The 22,133-nt window shown below is 57.3% G+C and overlaps 1 protein-coding gene across 1 annotated transcript in view; it reads left to right on the forward strand.

The window, feature by feature from the left end:
- Positions 1-22,133, forward strand: part of LOC140468688 (synapsin-1-like) — a 179,168-nt gene that overhangs the window by 154,530 nt on the left and 2,505 nt on the right. Inside the window, exon 6 of the mRNA XM_072564762.1 lies at positions 12,167-12,229. Within this exon, the coding sequence (XP_072420863.1) occupies positions 12,167-12,229 (63 nt within the window). The remainder of the gene's footprint in view (positions 1-12,166; positions 12,230-22,133) is intronic.

Genomic DNA, 22,133 nt, shown 5'->3' on the forward strand with positions numbered 1-22,133 from the left:
CTGTCTGCCTCTCTCTCTCTGTCCTGACTCTCTCTCTCTCTGTCTGTCTGCCTCTCTCTGTCTCTCTCTCTCTCTCTCTCTCTCTGTCTGCCTCTCTCTGTCTCTCTCTCTCTCTGTCTGCCTGACTCTCTCTCTCTCTGTCTGTCTGCCTCTCTCTCTCTCTCTCTAACTCTCTGAGTCTCTCTCTCTCTCTCAGACTGACTCTCTCTCTCTCTCTCTCTGTCTGAGTCTCTCTCTCTCTCTCTCTCAGTCTGACTCTCTCTCTCTCTCTCTCTGTCTGACTCTCTCTCTCTCTCTAACTCTCTGTCTGAGTCTCTCTCTCTCTCTCTCAGTCTGACTCTCTCTCTCTCTCTCTGTCTGACTCTCTCTCTCTCTCTCAGTCTGACTCTCTCTCTCTCTCTCTCTCTGACTCTCTCTCTCTCCCTCTGTCTGACTCTCTCTCTCTCTCCCTCTGTCTGACTCTCTCTCTCTCTCCCTCTGACTCTCTCTCTCTCCCTCTGTCTGACTCTCTCTCTCTCTCAGTCTGACTCTCTCTCTCTCTCTCTCTGACTCTCTCCCTCTGTCTGACTCTCTCTCTCTCTCTCTCTCTGACTCTCTCTCTCTCTCTCTGACTCTCTCTCTCTCTCAGTCTGACTCTCTCTCTCTCTCCCTCTGTCTGACTCTCTCTCTCTCTCTCTGACTCTCTCTCTCTCTCTCTCTCTGACTCTCTCTCTCTCTCTGACTCTCTCTCTCTCTCTCTCTCTCTCTCTCTCTCGTGGTGAGTCAGGCCGTTGTTTTGAGTTAATCTTTCCATCATTAACGTGCCCTTCGTAGGCAGGAGACTGAGCTCAGTAAATTCTGACGTAGACAGTGCTGATTCGGAACATAGGAATTGTCTGTGGAATTCACAAAGTCGCTGAGGTAATGTCCTGACCTCACGTCCTGACCTCACATCCCTGCCAGCACCCTCCAAAATTCCTGGAACTGCCTCAGGCTCTTCCTCAGCTCACGAGCTGCTAGGACAGTGTTCCAGGAAAGGATCTGAAGGAAGCCATTCAGCCCTACACCCGTGCTCTCCCATCACATCGTTCTCCTCAATGTTGCCCTGTATCGACCCCAAACTAATCCCACTGTCCCCCGCTATCTCCCCATAGCCCTGTATCCATCCCCAAACTAATCCCACTGCCCCACTCTCTCTCCCCATAGCCCTGTATCCATCCCCAAACTAATCCCACTGCCCCACTCTCTCTCCCCATAGCCCTGTATCGATCCCCAAACTAATCCCACTGTCCCCCGCTATCTCCCCATAGCCCTGTATCCATCCCCAAACTAATCCCACTGCCCCCACTCTCTCTCCCCATAGCCCTGTATCGACCCCAAACTAATCCCACTGTCCCCCGCTATCTCCCCATAGCCCTGTATCCATCCCCAAACTAATCCCACTGCCCCACTCTCTCTCCCCATAGCCCTGTATCCATCCCCAAACTAATCCCACTGCCCCACTCTCTCTCCCCATAGCCCTGTATCGATCCCCAAACTAATCCCACTGTCCCCCACTCTCTCTCCCCATAGCCCTGTATCGACCCCAAACTAATCCCACTGTCCCCCGCTCTCTCTCCCCATAGCCCTGTATCGATCCCCAAACTAATCCCACTGTCCCCCGCTCTCTCTCCCCATAGCCCTGTATCCATCCCCAAACTAATCCCACTGTCCCCGCTCTCTCTCCCCATAGCCCTGCATCCATCCCCAAACTAATCCCACTGTCCCCGCTCTCTCTCCCCATAGCCCTGTATCCATCCCCAAACTAATCCCACTGTCCCCCGCTATCTCCCCATAGCCCTGTATCCATCCCCAAACTAATCCCACTGTCCCCCGCTATCTCTCTCCATAGCCCTGTATCAATCCCCAAACTAATCCCACTGTCCCCGCTCTCTCTCCCCATAGCCCTGTATCCACCCCCAAACTAATCCCACTGCCCCACTCTCTCTCCCCATAGCCCTGTATCCATCCCCAAACTAATCCCACTGTCCCCCGCTATCTCTCTCCATAGCCCTGTATCAATCCCCAAACTAATCCCACTGTCCCCCCACTCTCTCTCCCCATAGCCCTGTATCCATCCCCAAACTAATCCCACTGCCCCCCGCTCTCTCCCCATAGCCCTGTATCGATCCCCAAACTAATCCCACTGCCCCCCCGCTCTCTCTCCCCATAGCCCTGTATACATCCCCAAACTAATCCCACTGCCCCCACTCTCTCTCCCCATAGCCCTGTATCCATCCCCAAACTAATCCCACTGCCCCACTCTCTCTCCCCATAGCCCTGTATCCATCCCCAAACTAATCCCACTGCCCCACTCTCTCTCCCCATAGCCCTGTATACATCCCCAAACTAATCCCACTGCCCCCACTCTCTCTCCCCATAGCCCTGTATCCATCCCCAAACTAATCCCACTGCCCCACTCTCTCTCCCCATAGCCCTGTATCCATCCCCAAACTAATCCCACTGTCCCCCGCTCTCTCTCCCCATAGCCCTGTATCGATCCCCAAACTAATCCCACTGCCCCCGCTCTCTCTCCCCCATAGCCCTGTATCCATCCCCAAACTAATCCCACTGCCCCCGCTCTCTCTCCCCCATAGCCCTGTATCAATCCCCAAACTAATCCCACTGTCCCCACTCTCTCTCCCCATAGCCCTGTATCCATCCCCAAACTAATCCCACTGTCCCACTGTCCCACTCTCTCTCCCCATAGCCCTGTATCCATCCCCAAACTAATCCCACTGTCCCCACTCTCTCTCCCAATAGCCCTGTATCAATCCCCAAACTAATCCCACTGTCCCACTCTCTCTCCCCATAGCCCTGTATCCATCCCCAAACTAATCCCACTGTCCCCACTCTCTCTCCCCATAGCCCTGTATCAATCCCCAAACTAATCCCACTGTCCCACTCTCTCTCCCCATAGCCCTGTATCCATCCCCAAACTAATCCCACTGTCCCACTGTCCCACTCTCTCTCCCCATAGCCCTGTATCCATCCCCAAACTAATCCCACTGTCCCCACTCTCTCTCCCAATAGCCCTGTATCAATCCCCAAACTAATCCCACTGTCCCACTCTCTCTCCCCATAGCCCTGTATCCATCCCCAAACTAATCCCACTGTCCCCCCACTCTCTCTCCCCATAGCCCTGTATCCATCCCCAAACTAATCCCACTGTCCCCCCACTCTCTCTCCCCATAGCCCTGTATCCATCCCCAAACTAATCCCACTGTCCCCACTCTCTCTCCCAATAGCCCTGTATCAATCCCCAAACTAATCCCACTGTCCCACTCTCTCTCCCCATAGCCCTGTATCCATCCCCAAACTAATCCCACTGTCCCCCCACTCTCTCTCCCCATAGCCCTGTATCCATCCCCAAACTAATCCCACTGCCCCCACTCTCTCTCTCCCCATAGCCCTGTATCCATCCCCAAACTAATCCCTCTGTCCCCGTTCTCTCTCCCCATAGTCCTGTATTGATCCCCAAACTAATCTCACTGCCCCCACTCTCTCTCCCCATAGTCCTGTATCAATCCCCAGACTAATCCCACTGTCCCGCTCTCTCTCCCCATAGCCCTGTATCAATCCCCAAACTAATCCCACTGTCCCCCACTCTCTCTCCCCATAGCCCAGTATCGATCCCCAAACTAATCCCACTGTCCCCCCGCTCTCTCTCCCCATAGCCCTGTATCGATCCCCAAACTAATCCCACTGTCCCCCCGCTCTCTCTCCCCATAGCCCTGTATCCATCCCCAAACTCATCCCACTGTCCCCACTTTCCCCCCATAGCCCTGAATCCATCCCCAAACTAATCCCACTGACCCGCTCTCTCTCCCCATAGCCCTGAATCCATCCTCAAACTAATCCCACTGCCCCCGCTCTCTCTCCCCATAGCCCTGAATCCATCCCCAAACTAATCCCACTGCCCCGCTCTCTCTCCCCATAGCCCTGTATCCATCCCCAAACTAATCCCACTGCCCCCCACTCTCTCCCCATAGCCCTGTATCGATCCCCAAACTAATCCCACTGCCCCGCTCTCTCTCCCCATAGACCTGTATCCATCCCCAAACTAATCCCACTGCCCCGCTCTCTCTCCCCATAGACCTGTATCCACCCCCAAACTAATCCCACTGCCCCACTCTCTCTCCCCATAGCCCTGTATCCATCCCCAAACTAATCCCACTGTCCCCACTCTCTCTCCCCATAGCCCTGTATCCATCCCCAAACTAATCCCACTGTCCCCACTCTCTCTCCCCATAGCCCTGTATCAAACCCCAAACTAATCCCACTGCCCCCCGCTCTCTCCCCATAGCCCTGTATCCATCCCCAAACTAATCCCACTGTCCCACTCTCTCTCCCCATAGCCCTGTATCCATCCCCAAACTAATCCCACTGTCCCCACTCTCTCTCCCCATAGCCCTGTATCAATCCCCAAACTAATCCCACTGTCCCACTCTCTCTCCCCATAGCCCTGTATCCATCCCCAAACTAATCCCACTGTCCCCACTCTCTCCCCATAGCCCTGTATCGATCCCCAAACTAATCCCACTGCCCCCCACTCTCTCTCCCCATAGCCCTGTATCCATCCCCAAACTAATCCCACTGTCCCCACTCTCTCTCCCCATAGCCCTGTATCGATCCCCAAACTAATCCCACTGCCCCCACTCTCTCTCTCCCCATAGCCCTGTATCCATTCCCAAACTAATCCCTCTGTCCCCGTTCTCTCTCCCCATAGTCCTGTATCGATCCCCAAACTAATCTCACTGCCCCCACTCTCTCTCCCCATAGTCCTGTATCAATCCCCAGACTAATCCCACTGTCCCGCTCTCTCTCCCCATAGCCCTGTATCAATCCCCAAACTAATCCCACTGTCCCCCACTCTCTCTCCCCATAGCCCTGTATCGATTCCCAAACTAATCCCACTGTCCCCCCGCTCTCTCTCCCCATAGCCCTGTATCGATCCCCAAACTAATCCCACTGTCCCCCCGCTCTCTCTCCCCATAGCCCTGTATCCATCCCCAAACTAATCCCACTGTCCCACTCTCTCTCCCCATAGCCCTGTATCCATCCCCAAACTCATCCCACTGTCCCCACTTTCCCCCCATAGCCCTGAATCCATCCCCAAACTAATCCCACTGTCCCCCCGCTCTCTCTCCCCATAGCCCTGAATCCATCCCCAAACTAATCCCACTGTCCCCGCTCTCTCTCCCCATAGCCCTGAATCCATCCCCAAACTAATCCCACTGCCCCGCTCTCTCTCCCCATAGCCCTGTATCCATCCCCAAACTAATCCCACTGCCCCCCACTCTCTCCCCATAGCCCTGTATCGATCCCCAAACTAATCCCACTGCCCCCGCTCTCTCTCCCCATAGCCCTGTATCCATCCCCAAACTAATCCCACTGCCCCCCACTCTCTCCCCATAGCCCTGTATCGATCCCCAAACTAATCCCACTGCCCCCGCTCTCTCTCCCCATAGCCCTGTATCCATCCCCAAACTAATCCCACTGTCCCCACTCTCTCTCCCCATAGACCTGTATCCATCCCCAAACTAATCCCACTGTCCCCACTCTCTCTCCCCATAGCCCTGTATCCATCCACAAACTAATCCCACTGCCCCACTCTCTCTCCCCATAGCCCTGTATCCATCCCCAAACTAATCCCACTGCCCCACTCTCTCTCCCCATAGCCCTGTATCGATCCCCAAACTAATCCCACTGCCCCTCTCTCTCTCCCCATAGCCCTGTATCCATCCCCAAACTAATCCCACTGCCCCACTCTCTCTCCCCATAGCCCTGTATCGATCCCCAAACTAATCCCACTGCCCCCCACTCTCTCTCCCCATAGCCCTGTATCAATCCCCAAACTAATCCCACTGTCCCCCGCTCTCTCTCCCCATAGCCCTGTATACATCCCCAAACTAATCCCACTGCCCCCGCTCTCTCTCCCCCATAGCCCTGTATCCATCCCCAAACTAATCCCACTGCCCCCGCTCTCTCTCCCCCATAGCCCTGTATCAATCCCCAAACTAATCCCACTGTCCCCACTCTCTCTCCCCATAGCCCTGTATCCATCCCCAAACTAATCCCACTGTCCCCACTCTCTCTCCCAATAGCCCTGTATCAATCCCCAAACTAATCCCACTGTCCCACTCTCTCTCCCCATAGCCCTGTATCCATCCCCAAACTAATCCCACTGTCCCCACTCTCTCTCCCCATAGCCCTGTATCAATCCCCAAACTAATCCCACTGTCCCACTCTCTCTCCCCATAGCCCTGTATCAATCCCCAAACTAATCCCACTGCCCCACTCTCTCTCCCCATAACCCTGTATCCATCCCCAAACTAATCCCACTGCCCCCACTCTCTCTCTCCCCATAGCCCTGAATCCATTCCCAAACTAATCCCTCTGTCCCCGTTCTCTCTCCCCATAGTCCTGTATTGATCCCCAAACTAATCTCACTGCCCCCACTCTCTCTCCCCATAGTCCTGTATCAATCCCCAGACTAATCCCACTGTCCCACTCTCTCTCCCCATAGCCCAGTATCGATCCCCAAACTAATCCCACTGTCCCCCCGCTCTCTCTCCCCATAGCCCTGTATCAATCCCCAAACTAATCCCACTGTCCCCCCGCTCTCTCTCCCCATAGCCCTGTATCCATCCCCAAACTCATCCCACTGTCCCCACTTTCCCCCCATAGCCCTGAATCCATCCCCAAACTAATCCCACTGACCCGCTCTCTCTCCCCATAGCCCTGAATCCATCCTCAAACTAATCCCACTGCCCCCGCTCTCTCTCCCCATAGCCCTGAATCCATCCCCAAACTAATCCCACTGCCCCGCTCTCTCTCCCCATAGCCCTGTATCCATCCCCAAACTAATCCCACTGCCCCCCACTCTCTCCCCATAGCCCTGTATCGATCCCCAAACTAATCCCACTGCCCCGCTCTCTCTCCCCATAGACCTGTATCCATCCCCAAACTAATCCCACTGCCCCGCTCTCTCTCCCCATAGACCTGTATCCACCCCCAAACTAATCCCACTGCCCCACTCTCTCTCCCCATAGCCCTGTATCCATCCCCAAACTAATCCCACTGTCCCCACTCTCTCTCCCCATAGCCCTGTATCAAACCCCAAACTAATCCCACTGTCCCACTCTCTCTCCCCATAGCCCTGTATCCATCCCCAAACTAATCCCACTGCCCCCACTCTCTCTCCCCATAGCCCTGTATCCATCCCCAAACTAATCCCACTGTCCCACTCTCTCTCCCCATAGCCCTGTATCCATCCCCAAACTAATCCCACTGTCCCCACTCTCTCTCCCCATAGCCCTGTATCCATCCCCAAACTAATCCCACTGTCCCCACTCTCTCTCCCCATAGCCCTGTATCCATCCCCAAACTAATCCCACTGCCTCACTCTCTCCCCATAGCCCTGTATCAATCCCCAAACTAATCCCACTGCCCCCACTCTCTCTCCCCATAGCCCTGTATCCATCACCAAACTAATCCCACTGTCCCACTCTCTCTCCCCATAGCCCTGTATCCATCCCCAAACTAATCCCACTGTCCCCGCTCTCTCTCCCCATAGCCCTGTATCCATCCCCAAACTAATCCCACTGCCCCCACTCTCTCTCTCCCCATAGCCCTGTATCCATTCCCAAACTAATCCCTCTGTCCCCGTTCTCTCTCCCCATAGTCCTGTATCGATCCCCAAACTAATCTCACTGCCCCCACTCTCTCTCCCCATAGTCCTGTATCAATCCCCAGACTAATCCCACTGTCCCGCTCTCTCTCCCCATAGCCCTGTATCCATCCCCAAACTAATCCCACTGTCCCCCACTCTCTCTCCCCATAGCCCTGTATCAATCCCCAAACTAATCCCACTGTCCCCCACTCTCTCTCCCCATAGCCCTGTATCGATTCCCAAACTAATCCCACTGTCCCCCCGCTCTCTCTCCCCATAGCCCTGTATCGATCCCCAAACTAATCCCACTGTCCCCCCGCTCTCTCTCCCCATAGCCCTGTATCAATCCCCAGACTAATCCCACTGCCCCACTCTCTCTCCCCATAGCCCTGTATCCATCCCCAAACTCATCCCACTGTCCCCACTTTCCCCCCATAGCCCTGAATCCATCCCGAAACTAATCCCACTGACCCGCTCTCTCTCCCCATAGCCCTGAATCCATCCCCAAACTAATCCCACTGCCCCGCTCTCTCTCCCCATAGCCCTGTATCCATCCCCAAACTAATCCCACTGCCCCCCCGCTCTCTCTCCCCATAGCCCTGTATCGATCCCCAAACTAATCCCACTGTCCCCCCGCTCTCTCTCCCCATAGCCCTGTATCCATCCCCAAACTAATCCCACTGCCCCGCTCTCTCTCCCCATAGCCCTGTATCGATCCCCAAACTAATCCCACTGCCCCGCTCTCTCTCCCCATAGCCCTGTATCCATCCCCAAACTAATCCCACTGTCCCCCGCTCTCTCTCCCCATAGCCCTGTATCCATCCCCAAACTAATCCCACTGCCCCACTCTCTCTCCCCATAGCCCTGTATCGATCCCCAAACTAATCCCACTGCCCCGCTCTCTCTCCCCATAGACCTGTATCCATTCCCAAACTAATCCCACTGCCCCCGCTCTCTCTCCCCATAGCCCTGTATCCATCCCCAAACTAATCCCACTGCCCCGCTCTCTCTCCCCATAGCCCTGTATCGATCCCCAAACTAATCCCACTGCCCCACTCTCTCTCCCCATAGACCTGTATCCATCCCCAAACTAATCCCACTGTCCCCACTCTCTCTCCCCATAGCCCTGTATCCATCCCCAAACTAATCCCACTGCCCCACTCTCTCTCCCCATAGCCCTGTATCGATCCACAAACTAATCCCACTGCCCCACTCTCTCCCCATAGCCCTGTATCCATCCCCAAACTAATCCCACTGCCCCACTCTCTCTCCCCATAGCCCTGTATCGATCCCCAAACTAATCCCACTGCCCCTCTCTCTCTCCCCATAGCCCTGTATCCATCCCCAAACTAATCCCACTGCCCCACTCTCTCTCCCCATAGCCCTGTATCGATCCCCAAACTAATCCCACTGCCCCCCACTCTCTCTCCCCATAGCCCTGTATCAATCCCCAAACTAATCCCACTGCCCCCCACTCTCTCTCCCCATAGCCCTGTATCGATCCCCAAACTAATCCCACTGTCCCCCCGCTCTCTCTCCCCATAGCCCTGTATCGATCCCCAAACTAATCCCACTGTCCCCCCGCTCTCTCTCCCCATAGCCCTGAATCCATCCCCAAACTAATCCCACTGCCCCCGCTCTCTCTCCCCATAGACCTGTATCCATCCCCAAACTAATCCCACTGCCCCCGCTCTCTCTCCCCATAGCCCTGTATCCATCCCCAAACTAATCCCACTGCCCCACTCTCTCTCCCCATAGCCCTGTATCCATCCCCAAACTAATCCCACTGCCCCACTCTCTCCCCATAGCCCTGTATCAATCCCCAAACTAATCCCACTGTCCCACTCTCTCTCCCCATAGCCCTGTATCCATCCCCAAACTAATCCCACTGTCCCCCACTCTCTCCCCATAGCCCTGTATCCATCCCCAAACTAATCCCACTGCCCCCCACTCTCTCTCCCCATAGCCCTGTATCCATCCCCAAACTAATCCCACTGTCCCACTCTCTCTCCCCATAGTCCTGTATCGATCCCCAAACTAATCCCACTGCCCCGCTCCCTCTCCCCATAGCCCTGTATCAATCCCCAAACTAATCCCACTGCCCCACTCTCTCCCCATTGCCCTGTATCCATCCCCAAACTAATCCCACTGCCCCACTCTCTCCCCATTGCCCTGTATCCATCCCCAAACTAATCCCACTGTCCCCCCTCTCTCTCTCCCCATAGCCCTGTATCCATCCCCAAACTAATCTCACTGCCCCTCTCTCTCCCCATAGCCCTGTATCCATCCCCAAACTAATCCCACTGCCCCACTCTCTCCCCATCGCCCTGTATCCATCCCCAAACTAATCCCACTGCCCCACTCTCTCCCCATAGCCCTGTATCAATCCCCAAACTAATCCCACTGTCCCACTCTCTCTCCCCATAGCCCTGTATCCATCCCCAAACTAATCCCACTGTCCCCCACTCTCTCCCCATAGCCCTGTATCCATCCCCAAACTAATCCCACTGCCCCCCACTCTCTCTCCCCATAGCCCTGTATCCATCCCCAAACTAATCCCACTGTCCCACTCTCTCTCCCCATAGTCCTGTATCGATCCCCAAACTAATCCCACTGCCCCCCCGCTCCCTCTCCCCATAGCCCTGTATCAATCCCCAAACTAATCCCACTGCCCCACTCTCTCCCCATTGCCCTGTATCCATCCCCAAACTAATCCCACTGCCCCACTCTCTCCCCATTGCCCTGTATCCATCCCCAAACTAATCCCACTGTCCCCCCTCTCTCTCTCCCCATAGCCCTGTATCCATCCCCAAACTAATCTCACTGCCCCTCTCTCTCCCCATAGCCCTGTATCCATCCCCAAACTAATCCCTCTGTCCCCGTTCTCTCTCCCCATAGCCCTGTATCCATCCCCAAACTAATCCCACTGTCCCCCACTCTCTCTCCCCATAGCCCTGTATCCATCCCCAAACTAATCCCACTGTCCCACTCTCTCTCCCCATAGTCCTGTATCGATCCCCAAACTAATCCCACTGCCCCGCTCCCTCTCCCCATAGCCCTGTATCAATCCCCAAACTAATCCCACTGCCCCACTCTCTCCCCATTGCCCTGTATCCATCCCCAAACTAATCCCACTGCCCCACTCTCTCCCCATTGCCCTGTATCCATCCCCAAACTAATCCCACTGTCCCCCCTCTCTCTCTCCCCATAGCCCTGTATCCATCCCCAAACTAATCTCACTGCCCCTCTCTCTCCCCATAGCCCTGTATCCATCCCCAAACTAATCCCACTGTCCCCCACTCTCTCTCCCCATCGCCCTGTATCCATCCCCAAACTAATCCCACTGCCCCACTCTCTCTCCCCATAGCCCTGTATCCATCCCCAAACTCATCACATTCCCCGCTCTCTCTCCAATGCTCTGTAGCAAACATTCAACACTCCTTCCCTCCATTACCAATGTAGATGGTCTCATTAGGAATGCCCGGCTGAGCGCCAACACTCCCTCCCTCCCCCCCCCCCCCCCCGAGGTAGCTGGGCTCATTAGGAATGCCCGGCTGAGCTCCAACACTCCCTCTCTCTCGAGCACCGATGCGGGGGGCCAGCCGGTCGCACTGTAACGACTCGCCTCTGAGCGCACCTTCCGTACCGTCTCCTCTAACCCACCCCTGTCACTGCCGTAAGGGCAAGGGGGCAGCGGATGGGGGTGGGGCACCTACGCCCCCCTCCGAGACCACCGTGACTAACCCCACCCTGACTGGGAATGATGTGAACTATTTTATCAGTGTCTCTGGGGTCCGGGTCCTTGGACCCACCCCCCCCCCCCCCAAACTAAAGGGCCACTGTGCGGCATGGGGAACTCCAGGGCTTCAAGTTAACCACTCACCACACCCCCAACAACCTCCAGGGGGGCATTCACGGGCAAATGGGAGACGCTGTACCAGGCAGGGATGTCCAGATCCTAATATCCAGATGAGATTTCTACAGAGCTTCTCAATGTGTCGGAGATCTGAGGTCATTACTGCACAGTAAGATCCCACAGAGCAACATTGAAACATGATCAAGTTAATGACATTGGTCCCACAATGGCCTCAGCGCGGACCCTCCCACAGCCCCCACTCCCTCAGCACTGACCCTCCCACAGCACTGACCCTCCCACAGCCCCCACTCCCTCAGCACTGACCCTCCCACAGCACTGACCCTCCCACAGCCCTCACTCCCTCAGCACTGACCCTCCCTCAGCACTGACCCTCCCTCAGCACTGACCCTCCCACAGCCCCCACTCCCTCAGCACTGACCCTCCAACAGCACCCACTCCATCAGCACTGACCCTCCCACAGCCCCCACTCCCTCAGCACTGACCCTCCCTCAGCACTGACCCTCCCTCAGCACTGACCCTCCCTCAGCACTGACCCTCCCACAGTCTGAATCTGATTCCAGTGAGATAATAAAGTGATGTGTTCCTTCAATCTGCAGCTAACAACTTCCAAATTTCCGGTGATTGTCAAGATGGGACACGCGTACTCTGGAATGGGCAAGGTAAGGGGAATTTGGAATGCTCTCTCACGGTCTGTGTTGGGGTAGGGGGCTGGTCAATGCTGGGACCTGTCTCTGTGTGACTGACCGACTGACCCCTCGATAGTGCGGCCCTCTCTCTGTGTGACTGACCGACTGACCCCTCGATAGTGCGGCCCTGTCTCTGTGTGACTGACTGACTGACCCCTCGATAGTGCGGCCCTGTCTCTGTGGGACTGACTGACTGACCCCTCGATAGTGCGGCCCTGTCCCTGTGTGTCTGACTGACCCCTCGATAGTGCGGCCCTCTCTCTGTGTGACTGACTGACCATTCGAGAGTGCGGCCCTGTCTCTGTGGGACAGACTGACTGACCCCTCGATAGTGCGGCCCTGTCTCTGTGTGACTGACTGACCCCTCGATAGTGCGGCCCTGTCTCTGTGTGACTGACCCCTCGATAGTGCGGCCCTGTCTCTGTGTGACTGACTGACTGACCCCTCGATAGTGCGGCCCTGTCTCTGTGGGACTGACTGACTGACCCCTCGACAGTGCGGCCCTGTCCCTGTGTGACTGACTGACTGACCCCTCGATAGTGTGGTCCTGTCTCTGTGGGACTGACTGACTGACCCCTCGATAGTGCGGCCCTGTCTCTGTGTGACTGACTGACTGACCCCTCGATAGTGCGGCCCTCTCTCTGTGTGACTGACTGACTGACCCCTCGATAGTGTGGCCCTGTCTCTGTGTGACTGACTGACCCCTCGATAGTGCGGCCCTGTCTCTGTGGGACTGACTGACTGACCCCTCGATAGTGCGGCCCTCTCTCTGTGGGACTGACTGACTGACCCCTCGATACTGTGGCCCTGTCACTGTGTGACTGACTGACTGACCCCTCGATAGTGCGGCCCTCTCTCTGTGTGACTGACTGACCCCTCGATAGTGCGGCCCTGTCTCTGTGTGACTGACTGACTGACCCCTCGATAGTGAGGGCCTGTCTCTGTGGGACTGACTGACTGACCCCTCGATAGTGCGGCCCTGTCTCTATAGGACTGACTGACCCCTCGATAGTGAGGGCCTGTCTCTGTGGGACTGACTGACTGACCCCTCGATAATGCGGCCCTGTCTCTGTGGGACTGACTGACTGACCCCTCGATAGTGTGGCCCTGTCTCTGTGTGACTGACTGACTGACCCCTCGATAGTGCGGCCCTGTCTCTGTGTGACTGACTGACCCCTCGATAGTGCGGCCCTGTCTCTGTGTGACTGACTGACTGACCCCTCGATAGTGCGGCCCTGTCTCTGTGTGACTGACTGACCCCTCGATAGTGCGGCCCTGTCTCTGTGTGACTGACTGACCCCTCGATAGTGCGGCCCTGTCTCTGTGACTGACTGACTGACCCCTCGATAGTGCGGCCCTGTCTCTGTGTGACTGACTGACTGACCCCTCGATAGTGCGGCCCTGTCTCTGTGTGACTGACTGACTGACCCCTCGATAGTGCGGCCCTGTCTCTGTGTGACTGACTGACTGACCCTTCGATAGTGCGGCCCTCTCTCTGTGTGACTGACTGACTGAACCCTCGATAGTGCGGCCCTGTCTCTGTGTGACTGACTGACTGACCCCTCGATAGTGCGGCCCTGTCTCTGTGTGACTGACTGACTGACCCCTCGATAGTGCGGCCCTGTCTCTGTGGGACTGACTGACCCCTCGATAGTGCGGCCCTGTCTCTGTGTGACTGACTGACTGACCCCTCGATAGTGCGGCCCTGTCTCTGTTGGACTGACTGACTGACCCCTCGATAGTGCGGCCCTGTCTCTGTGGGACTGACTGACCCCTCGATAGTGCGGCCCTGTCTCTGTGTGACTGACTGACTGACCCCTCGATAGTGCGGCCCTCTCTCTGTGTGACTGACTGACTGACCCCTCGATAGTGCGGCCCTGTCTCTGTGGGACTGACTGACCCCTCGATAGTGCGGCCCTGTCTCTGTGTGACTGACTGACTGACCCCTCGATAGTGCGGCCCTGTCTCTGTGGGACTGACTGACTGACCGCTCGATAGTGCGGCCCTGTCTCTGTGGGACTGACTGACCCCTCGATAGTGCGGCCCTGTCTCTGTGTGACTGACTGACCCCTCGATAGTGCGGCCCTGTCTCTGTGTGACTGACTGACTGACCCCTCGATAGTGCGGCCCTGTCTCTGTGTGACTGACTGACTGACCCCTCGATAGTGCGGCCCTGTCTCTGTGTGACTGACTGACCCCTCGATAGTGCGGCCCTGTCTCTGTGGGACTGACTGACCCCTCGATAGTGCGGCCATGTCTCTGTGTGACTGACTGACCCCTCGATAGTGCGGCCCTGTCTCTGTGTGACTGACTGACTGACCCCTCGATTGTGCGGCCCTCTCTCTGTGTGACTGACTGACTGACCCCTCGATAGTGCGGCCCTGTCTCTGTGTGACTGACTGACCCCTCGATAGTGCGGCCCTGTCTCTGTGTGACTGACAGACTGACCCCTCGATAGTGCGGCCCTGTCTCTGTGGGACTGACTGACCCCTCGATAGTGCGGCCCTGTCTCTGTGTGACTGACTGACTGACCCCTCGATAGTGCGGCCCTGTCTCTGTGTGACTGACTGACTGACCCCTCGATAGTGCGGCCCTGTCTCTGTGTGACTGACTGACTGACCCCTCGATAGTGCGGCCCTGTCTCTGTGTGACTGACTGACTGACCCCTCGATAGTGCGGCCCTGTCTCTGTGTGACTGACTGACTGACCCCTCGATAGTGCGGCCCTGTCTCTGTGTGACTGACTGACTGACCCCTCGATAGTGCGGCCCTGTCTCTGTGTGACTGACTGACTGACCCCTCGATAGTGCGGCCCTGTCACTGTGTGACTGACTGACTGACCCCTCGATCGTGCGACCCTGTCACTGTGTGACTGACTGACTGACCCCTCGATAGTGCGGCCCTGTCTCTGTGTGACTGACTGACTGACCCCTCGATAGTGCGGCCCTGTCTCTGTGTGACTGACTGACTGACCCCTCGATAGTGCGGCCCTCTCTCTGTGTGACTGACTGACTGACCCCTCGATAGTGCGGCCCTGTCTCTGTGGGACTGACTGACTGACCCCTCGATAGTGCGGCCCTGTCTCTGTGTGACTGACTGACTGACCCCTCGATAGTGCGGCCCTGTCTCTGTGTGACTGACTGACTGACCCCTCGATAGTGCGGCCCTGTCTCTGTGTGACTGACTGACTGACCCCTCGATAGTGCGGCCCTGTCTCTGTGTGACTGACTGACTGACCCCTCGATAGTGCGGCCCTGTCTCTGTGGGACTGACTGACCCCTCGATAGTGCGGCCCTGTCTCTGTGGGACTGACTGACCCCTCGATAGTGAGGGCCTGTCTCTGTGGGACTGACTGACTGACCCCTCGATAGTGCGGCCCTGTCTCTGTGGGACTGACTGACTGACCCCTCGATAGTGTGGCCCTGTCTCTGTGTGACTGACTGACTGACCCCTCGATAGTGCGGCCCTGTCTCTGTGTGACTGACTGACTCCTCGATAGTGCGGCCCTGTCTCTGTGTGACTGACTGACTGACCCCTCGATAGTGCGGCCCTGTCTCTGTGTGACTGACTGACCCCTCGATAGTGCGGCCCTGTCTCTGTGTGACTGACTGACCCGTCGATAGTGCGGCACTGTCTCTGTGACTGACTGACTGACCCCTCGATAGTGCGGCCCTGTCTCTGTGTGACTGACTGACTGACCCCTCGATAGTGCGGCCCTGTCTCTGTGTGACTGACTGACTGACCCCTCGATAATGCGGCCCTGTCTCTGTGTGACTGACTGACCCCTCGATAGTGCGGCCCTGTCTCTGTGTGACTGACTGATCCCTCGATAGTGCGGCCCTGTCTCTGTGGGACTGACTGACCCCTCGATAGTGCGGCCATGTCTCTGTGTGACTGACTGACCCCTCGATAGTGCGGCCCTGTCTCTGTGTGACTGACTGACTGACCCCTCGATAGTGCGGCCCTCTCTCTGTGTGACTGACTGACTGACCCCTCGATAGTGCGGCCCTGTCTCTGTGTGACTGACTGACCCCTCGATAGTGCGGCCCTGTCTCTGTGTGACTGACTGACTGACCCCTCGATCGTGCGGCCCTGTCTCTGTGGGACTGACTGACTGACCCCTCGATAGTGCGGCCCTGTCTCTGTGTAACTGACTGACTGACCCCTCGATAGTGCGGCCCTGTCTCTGTGGGACTGACTGACCCCTCGATAGTGCGGCCCTGTCTCTGTGTGACTGACTGACTGACCCCTCGATAGTGCGGCCCTGTCTCTGTGTGACTGACTGACTGACCCCTCGATAGTGCGGCCCTGTCTCTGTGTGACTGACTGACTGACCCCTCGATAGTGCGGCCCTGTCTCTGTGGGACTGACTGACTGACCCCTCGATAGTGCGGCCCTGTCTCTGTGGGACTGACTGACTGACCCCTCGATAGTGCGGCCCTCTCTCTGTGTGACTGACTGACTGACCCCTCGATAGTGCAGCCCTGTCTCTGTGGGACTGACTGACTGACCCCTCGATAGTGCGGCCCTGTCTCTGTGTGACTGACTGACTGACCCCTCGATAGTGCGGCCCTGTCTCTGTGTGACTGACTGACTGACCACTCGATAGTGCGGCCCTGTCTCTGTGGGACTGACTGACTGACCCCTCGATAGTGCGGCCCTGTCTCTGTGTGACTGACTGACTGACCCCTCGATAGTGCGGCCCTGTCTCTGTGGGACTGACTGACCCCTCGATAGTGCGGCCCTGTCTCTGTGGGACTGACTGACCCCTCGATAGTGAGGGCCTGTCTCTGTGGGACTGACTGACTGACCCCTCGATAGTGCGGCCCTGTCTCTGTGGGACTGACTGACTGACCCCTCGATAGTGTGGCCCTGTCTCTGTGTGACTGACTGACTGACCCCTCGATAGTGCGGCCCTGTCTCTGTGTGACTGACTGACCCCTCGATAGTGCGGCCCTGTCTCTGTGTGACTGACTGACTGACCCCTCGATAGTGCGGCCCTGTCTCTGTGGGACTGACTGACTGACCCCTCGATAGTCCGGCCCTCTCTCTGTGTGACTGACTGACTGACCCCTCGATAGTGCGGCCCTGTCTCTGTGTGACTGACTGACTGACCCCTCGATAGTGCGGCCCTGTCTCTGTGTGACTGACTGACTGACCCCTCGATAGTGCGGCCCTCTCTCTGTGGGACTGACTGACTGACCCCTCGATAGTGCGGCCCTGTCTCTGTGTGACTGACTGACTGACCCCTCGATAGTGCAGCCCTGTCTCTGTGGGACTGACTGACTGACCCCTCGATATTGCGGCCCTGTCTCTGTGGACTGACTGACTGACCCCTCGATAGTGCGGCCCTGTCTCTGTGGGACTGACTGACTGACCCCTAGATAGTGCGGCCCTGTCTCTGCGTGACTGACTGACCCCTCGATAGTGCGGCCCTGTCTCTGTGTGACTGACTGACTGACCCCTCGATAGTGCGGCCCTGTCTCTGTGTGACTGACTGACTGACCCCTCGATAGTGCGGCCCTGTCTCTGTGGGACTGACTGACTGACCCCTCGATTGTGCGGCCCTGTCTCTGTGGGACTGACTGACTGACCCCTCGATAGTGCGGCCCTGTCTCTGTGTGACTGACTGACCCCTCGATAGTGCGGCCCTCTCTCTGTGTGACTGACTGACTGACCCCTCGATATTGCGGCCCTGTCTCTGTGTGACTGACTGACTGACCCCTCGATAGTGCGGCCCTGTCTCTGTGTGACTGACTGACTGACCCCTCGATAGTGCGGCCCTGTCTCTGTGTGACTGACTGACTGACCCCTCGATAGTGCGGCCCTGTCTCTGTGTGACTGACTGACTGACCCCTCGATAGTGCGGCCCTGTCTCTGTGTGACTGACTGACTGACCCCTCGATAGTGCGGCCCTGTCTCTGTGTGACTGACTGACTGACACCTCGATAGTGCGGCCCTGTCTCTGTGTGACTGACTGACTGACCCCTCGATAGTGCGGCCCTGTCTCTGTGTGACTGACTGACTGACCCCTCGATAGTGTGGCCCTCTCTCTGTGGGACTGACTGACTGACCCCTCGATAGTGCGGCCCTGTCTCTGTGTGACTGACTGACTGACCCCTCGAGAGTGCGGCCCTGTCTCTGTGTGACTGACTGACTGACCCCTCGATAGTGCGGCCCTGTCTCTGTGTGACTGACTGACTGACCCCTCGATAGTGCGGCCCTGTCTCCGTGGGACTGTCTGACTGACCGCTCGATAGTGCGGCCCTCTCTCTGTGGGACTGACTGACCCCTCGATAGTGCGGCCCTGTCTCTGTGTGACTGACTGACCCCTCGATAGTGCGGCCCTGTCTCTGTGTGACTGACTGACTGACCCCTCGATAGTGCGGCCCTGTCTCTGTGGGACTGACTGACTGACCCTTCGATAGTGCGGCCCTGTCTCTGTGGGACTGACTGACCCCTCGATAGTGCGGCCCTGTCTCTGTGGGACTGACTGACTGACCACTCGATAGTGCGGCCCTGTCTCTGTGTGACTGACTGACTGACCCCTCGATAGTGCGGCCCTCTCTCTGTGTGACTGACTGACTGACCCCTCGATAGTGCGGCCCTGTCTCTGTGTGACTGACTGACTGACCCCTCGATAGTGCGGCCCTGTCTCTGTGAGACTGACTGACTGACCCCTCGATAGTGCGGCCCTGTCTCTGTGGGACTGACTGACTGACCCCTCGATAGTGCGGCCCTCTCTCTGTGGGACTGACTGACTGACCCCTCGATAGTGCGGCCCTGTCTCTGTGGGACTGACTGACTGACCCCTCGATAGTGCGGCCCTGTCTCTGTGTGACTGACTGACTGACCCCTCGATAGTGCGGCCCTGTCTCTGTGGGACTGACTGACCCCTCGATAGTGCGGCCCTGTCTCTGTGTGACTGACTGACCCCTCGATAGTGCGGCCCTGTCTCTGTGTGACTGACTGACTGACCCCTCGATTGTGCGGCCCTCTCTCTGTGTGACTGACTGACTGACCCCTCGATAGTGCGGCCCTGTCTCTGTGTGACTGACTGACCCCTCGATAGTGCGGCCCTGTCTCTGTGGGACTGACTGACTGACCCCTCGATAGTGTGGCCCTGTCTCTGTGTGACTGACTGACTGACCCCTCGATAGTGCGGCCCTGTCTCTGTGTGACTGACTGACCCCTCGATAGTGCGGCCCTGTCTCTGTGTGACTGACTGACTGACCCCTCGATAGTGCGGCCCTGTCTCTGTGTGACTGACTGACCCCTCGATAGTGCGGCCCTCTCTCTGTGTGACTGACTGACTGACCCCTCGATAGTGCGGCCCTGTCTCTGTGTGACTGACTGACTGACCCCTCGATAGTGCGGCCCTGTCTCTGTGTGACTGACTGACTGACCCCTCGATAGTGCGGCCCTGTCTCTGTGGGACTGACTGACCCCTCGATAGTGCGGCCCTGTCTCTGTGGGACTGACTGACTGACCCCTCGATAGTGCGGCCCTGTCTCTGTGTGACTGACTGACCCCTCGATAGTGCGGCCCTGTCTCTGTGTGACTGACTGACTGACCCCTCGATAGTGCGGCCCTCTCTCTGTGGGACTGACTGACTGACCCCTCGATAGTGCGGCCCTGTCTCTGTGTGACTGACTGACTGACCCCTCGATAGTGCGGCCCTGTCTCTGTGGGACTGACTGACTGACCCCTCGATAGTGCGGCCCTGTCTCTGTGTGACTGACTGACCACTCGATAGTGAGGCCCTGTCTTTGTGTGACTGACTGACTGACCCCTCAATAGTGCGGCCCTGTCTCTGTGGGACTGACTGACTGACCCCTCGATAGTGCGGCCCTGTCTCTGTGTGACTGACTGACTGACCCCTCGATAGTGCGGCCCTGTCACTGTGTGACTGACTGACTGACCCCTCGATAGTGCGGCCCTGTCTCTGTGTGACTGACTGACTGACCCCTCGATAGTGCGGCCCTGTCTCTGTGGGACTGACTGACTGACCCCTCGATAGTGCGGCCCTGTCTCTGTGTGACTGACTGACTGACCCCTCGATAGTGCGGCCCTGTCTCTGTGGGACTGACTGACCCCTCGATAGTGCGGCCCTGTCTCTGTGGGACTGACTGACCCCTCGATAGTGAGGGCCTGTCTCTGTGGGACTGACTGACTGACCCCTCGATAGTGCGGCCCTGTCTCTGTGGGACTGACTGACTGACCCCTCGATAGTGTGGCCCTGTCTCTGTGTGACTGACTGACTGACCCCTCGATAGTGCGGCCCTGTCTCTGTGTGACTGACTGACCCCTCGATAGTGCGGCCCTGTCTCTGTGTGACTGACTGACTGACCCCTCGATAGTGCGGCCCTGTTTCTGTGTGACTGACTGACCCCTCGATAGTCCGGCCCTGTCTCTGTGGGACTGACTGACTGACCCCTCGATAGTGCGGCCCTGTCTCTGTGTGACTGACTGACTGACCCCTCGATAGTGCGGCCCTGTCTCTGTGTGACTGACTGACTGACCCCTCGATAGTGCGGCCCTGTCTCTGTGTGACTGACTGACTGACCCCTCGATAGTGCGGCCCTGTCTCTGTGGGACTGACTGACTGACCCCTCGATTGTGCGGCCCTGTCTCTGTGGGACTGACTGACTGACCCCTCGATAGTGCGGCCCTGTCTCTGTGTGACTGACTGACCCCTCGATAGTGCGGCCCTGTCTCTGTGTGACTGACTGACTGACCCCTCGATAGTGTGGCCCTCTCTCTGTGGGACTGACTGACTGACCCCTCGATAGTGCGGCCCTGTCTCTGTGTGACTGACTGACTGACCCCTCGAGAGTGCGGCCCTGTCTCTGTGTGACTGACTGACTGACCCCTCGATAGTGCGGCCCTGTCTCTGTGTGACTGACTGACTGACCCCTCGATAGTGCGGCCCTGTCTCCGTGGGACTGACTGACTGACCGCTCGATAGTGCGGCCCTCTCTCTGTGGGACTGACTGACCCCTCGATAGTGCGGCCCTGTCTCTGTGTGACTGACTGACCCCTCGATAGTGCGGCCCTGTCTCTGTGTGACTGACTGACTGACCCCTCGATAGTGCAGCCCTGTCTCTGTGGGACTGACTGACTGACCCCTCGATATTGCGGCCCTGTCTCTGTGGACTGACTGACTGACCCCTCGATAGTGCGGCCCTGTCTCTGTGGGACTGACTGACTGACCCCTAGATAGTGCGGCCCTGTCTCTGCGTGACTGACTGACCCCTCGATAGTGCGGCCCTGTCTCTGTGTGACTGACTGACTGACCCCTCGATAGTGCGGCCCTGTCTCTGTGTGACTGACTGACTGACCCCTCGATAGTGCGGCCCTGTCTCTGTGGGACTGACTGACTGACCCCTCGATTGTGCGGCCCTGTCTCTGTGGGACTGACTGACTGACCCCTCGATAGTGCGGCCCTGTCTCTGTGTGACTGACTGACCCCTCGATAGTGCGGCCCTCTCTCTGTGTGACTGACTGACTGACCCCTCGATATTGCGGCCCTGTCTCTGTGTGACTGACTGACTGACCCCTCGATAGTGCGGCCCTGTCTCTGTGTGACTGACTGACTGACCCCTCGATAGTGCGGCCCTGTCTCTGTGTGACTGACTGACTGACCCCTCGATAGTGCGGCCCTGTCTCTGTGTGACTGACTGACTGACCCCTCGATAGTGTGGCCCTGTCTCTGTGTGACTGACTGACTGACCCCTCGATAGTGCGGTCCTGTCTCTGTGTGACTGACTGACTGACACCTCGATAGTGCGGCCCTGTCTCTGTGTGACTGACTGACTGACCCCTCGATAGTGCGGCCCTGTCTCTGTGTGACTGACTGACTGACCCCTCGATAGTGT

The sequence above is a fragment of the Chiloscyllium punctatum genome, chromosome 47 (assembly GCF_047496795.1).
Source record: "Chiloscyllium punctatum isolate Juve2018m chromosome 47, sChiPun1.3, whole genome shotgun sequence".
In the NCBI taxonomy this organism is placed as follows: domain Eukaryota; kingdom Metazoa; phylum Chordata; class Chondrichthyes; order Orectolobiformes; family Hemiscylliidae; genus Chiloscyllium; species Chiloscyllium punctatum.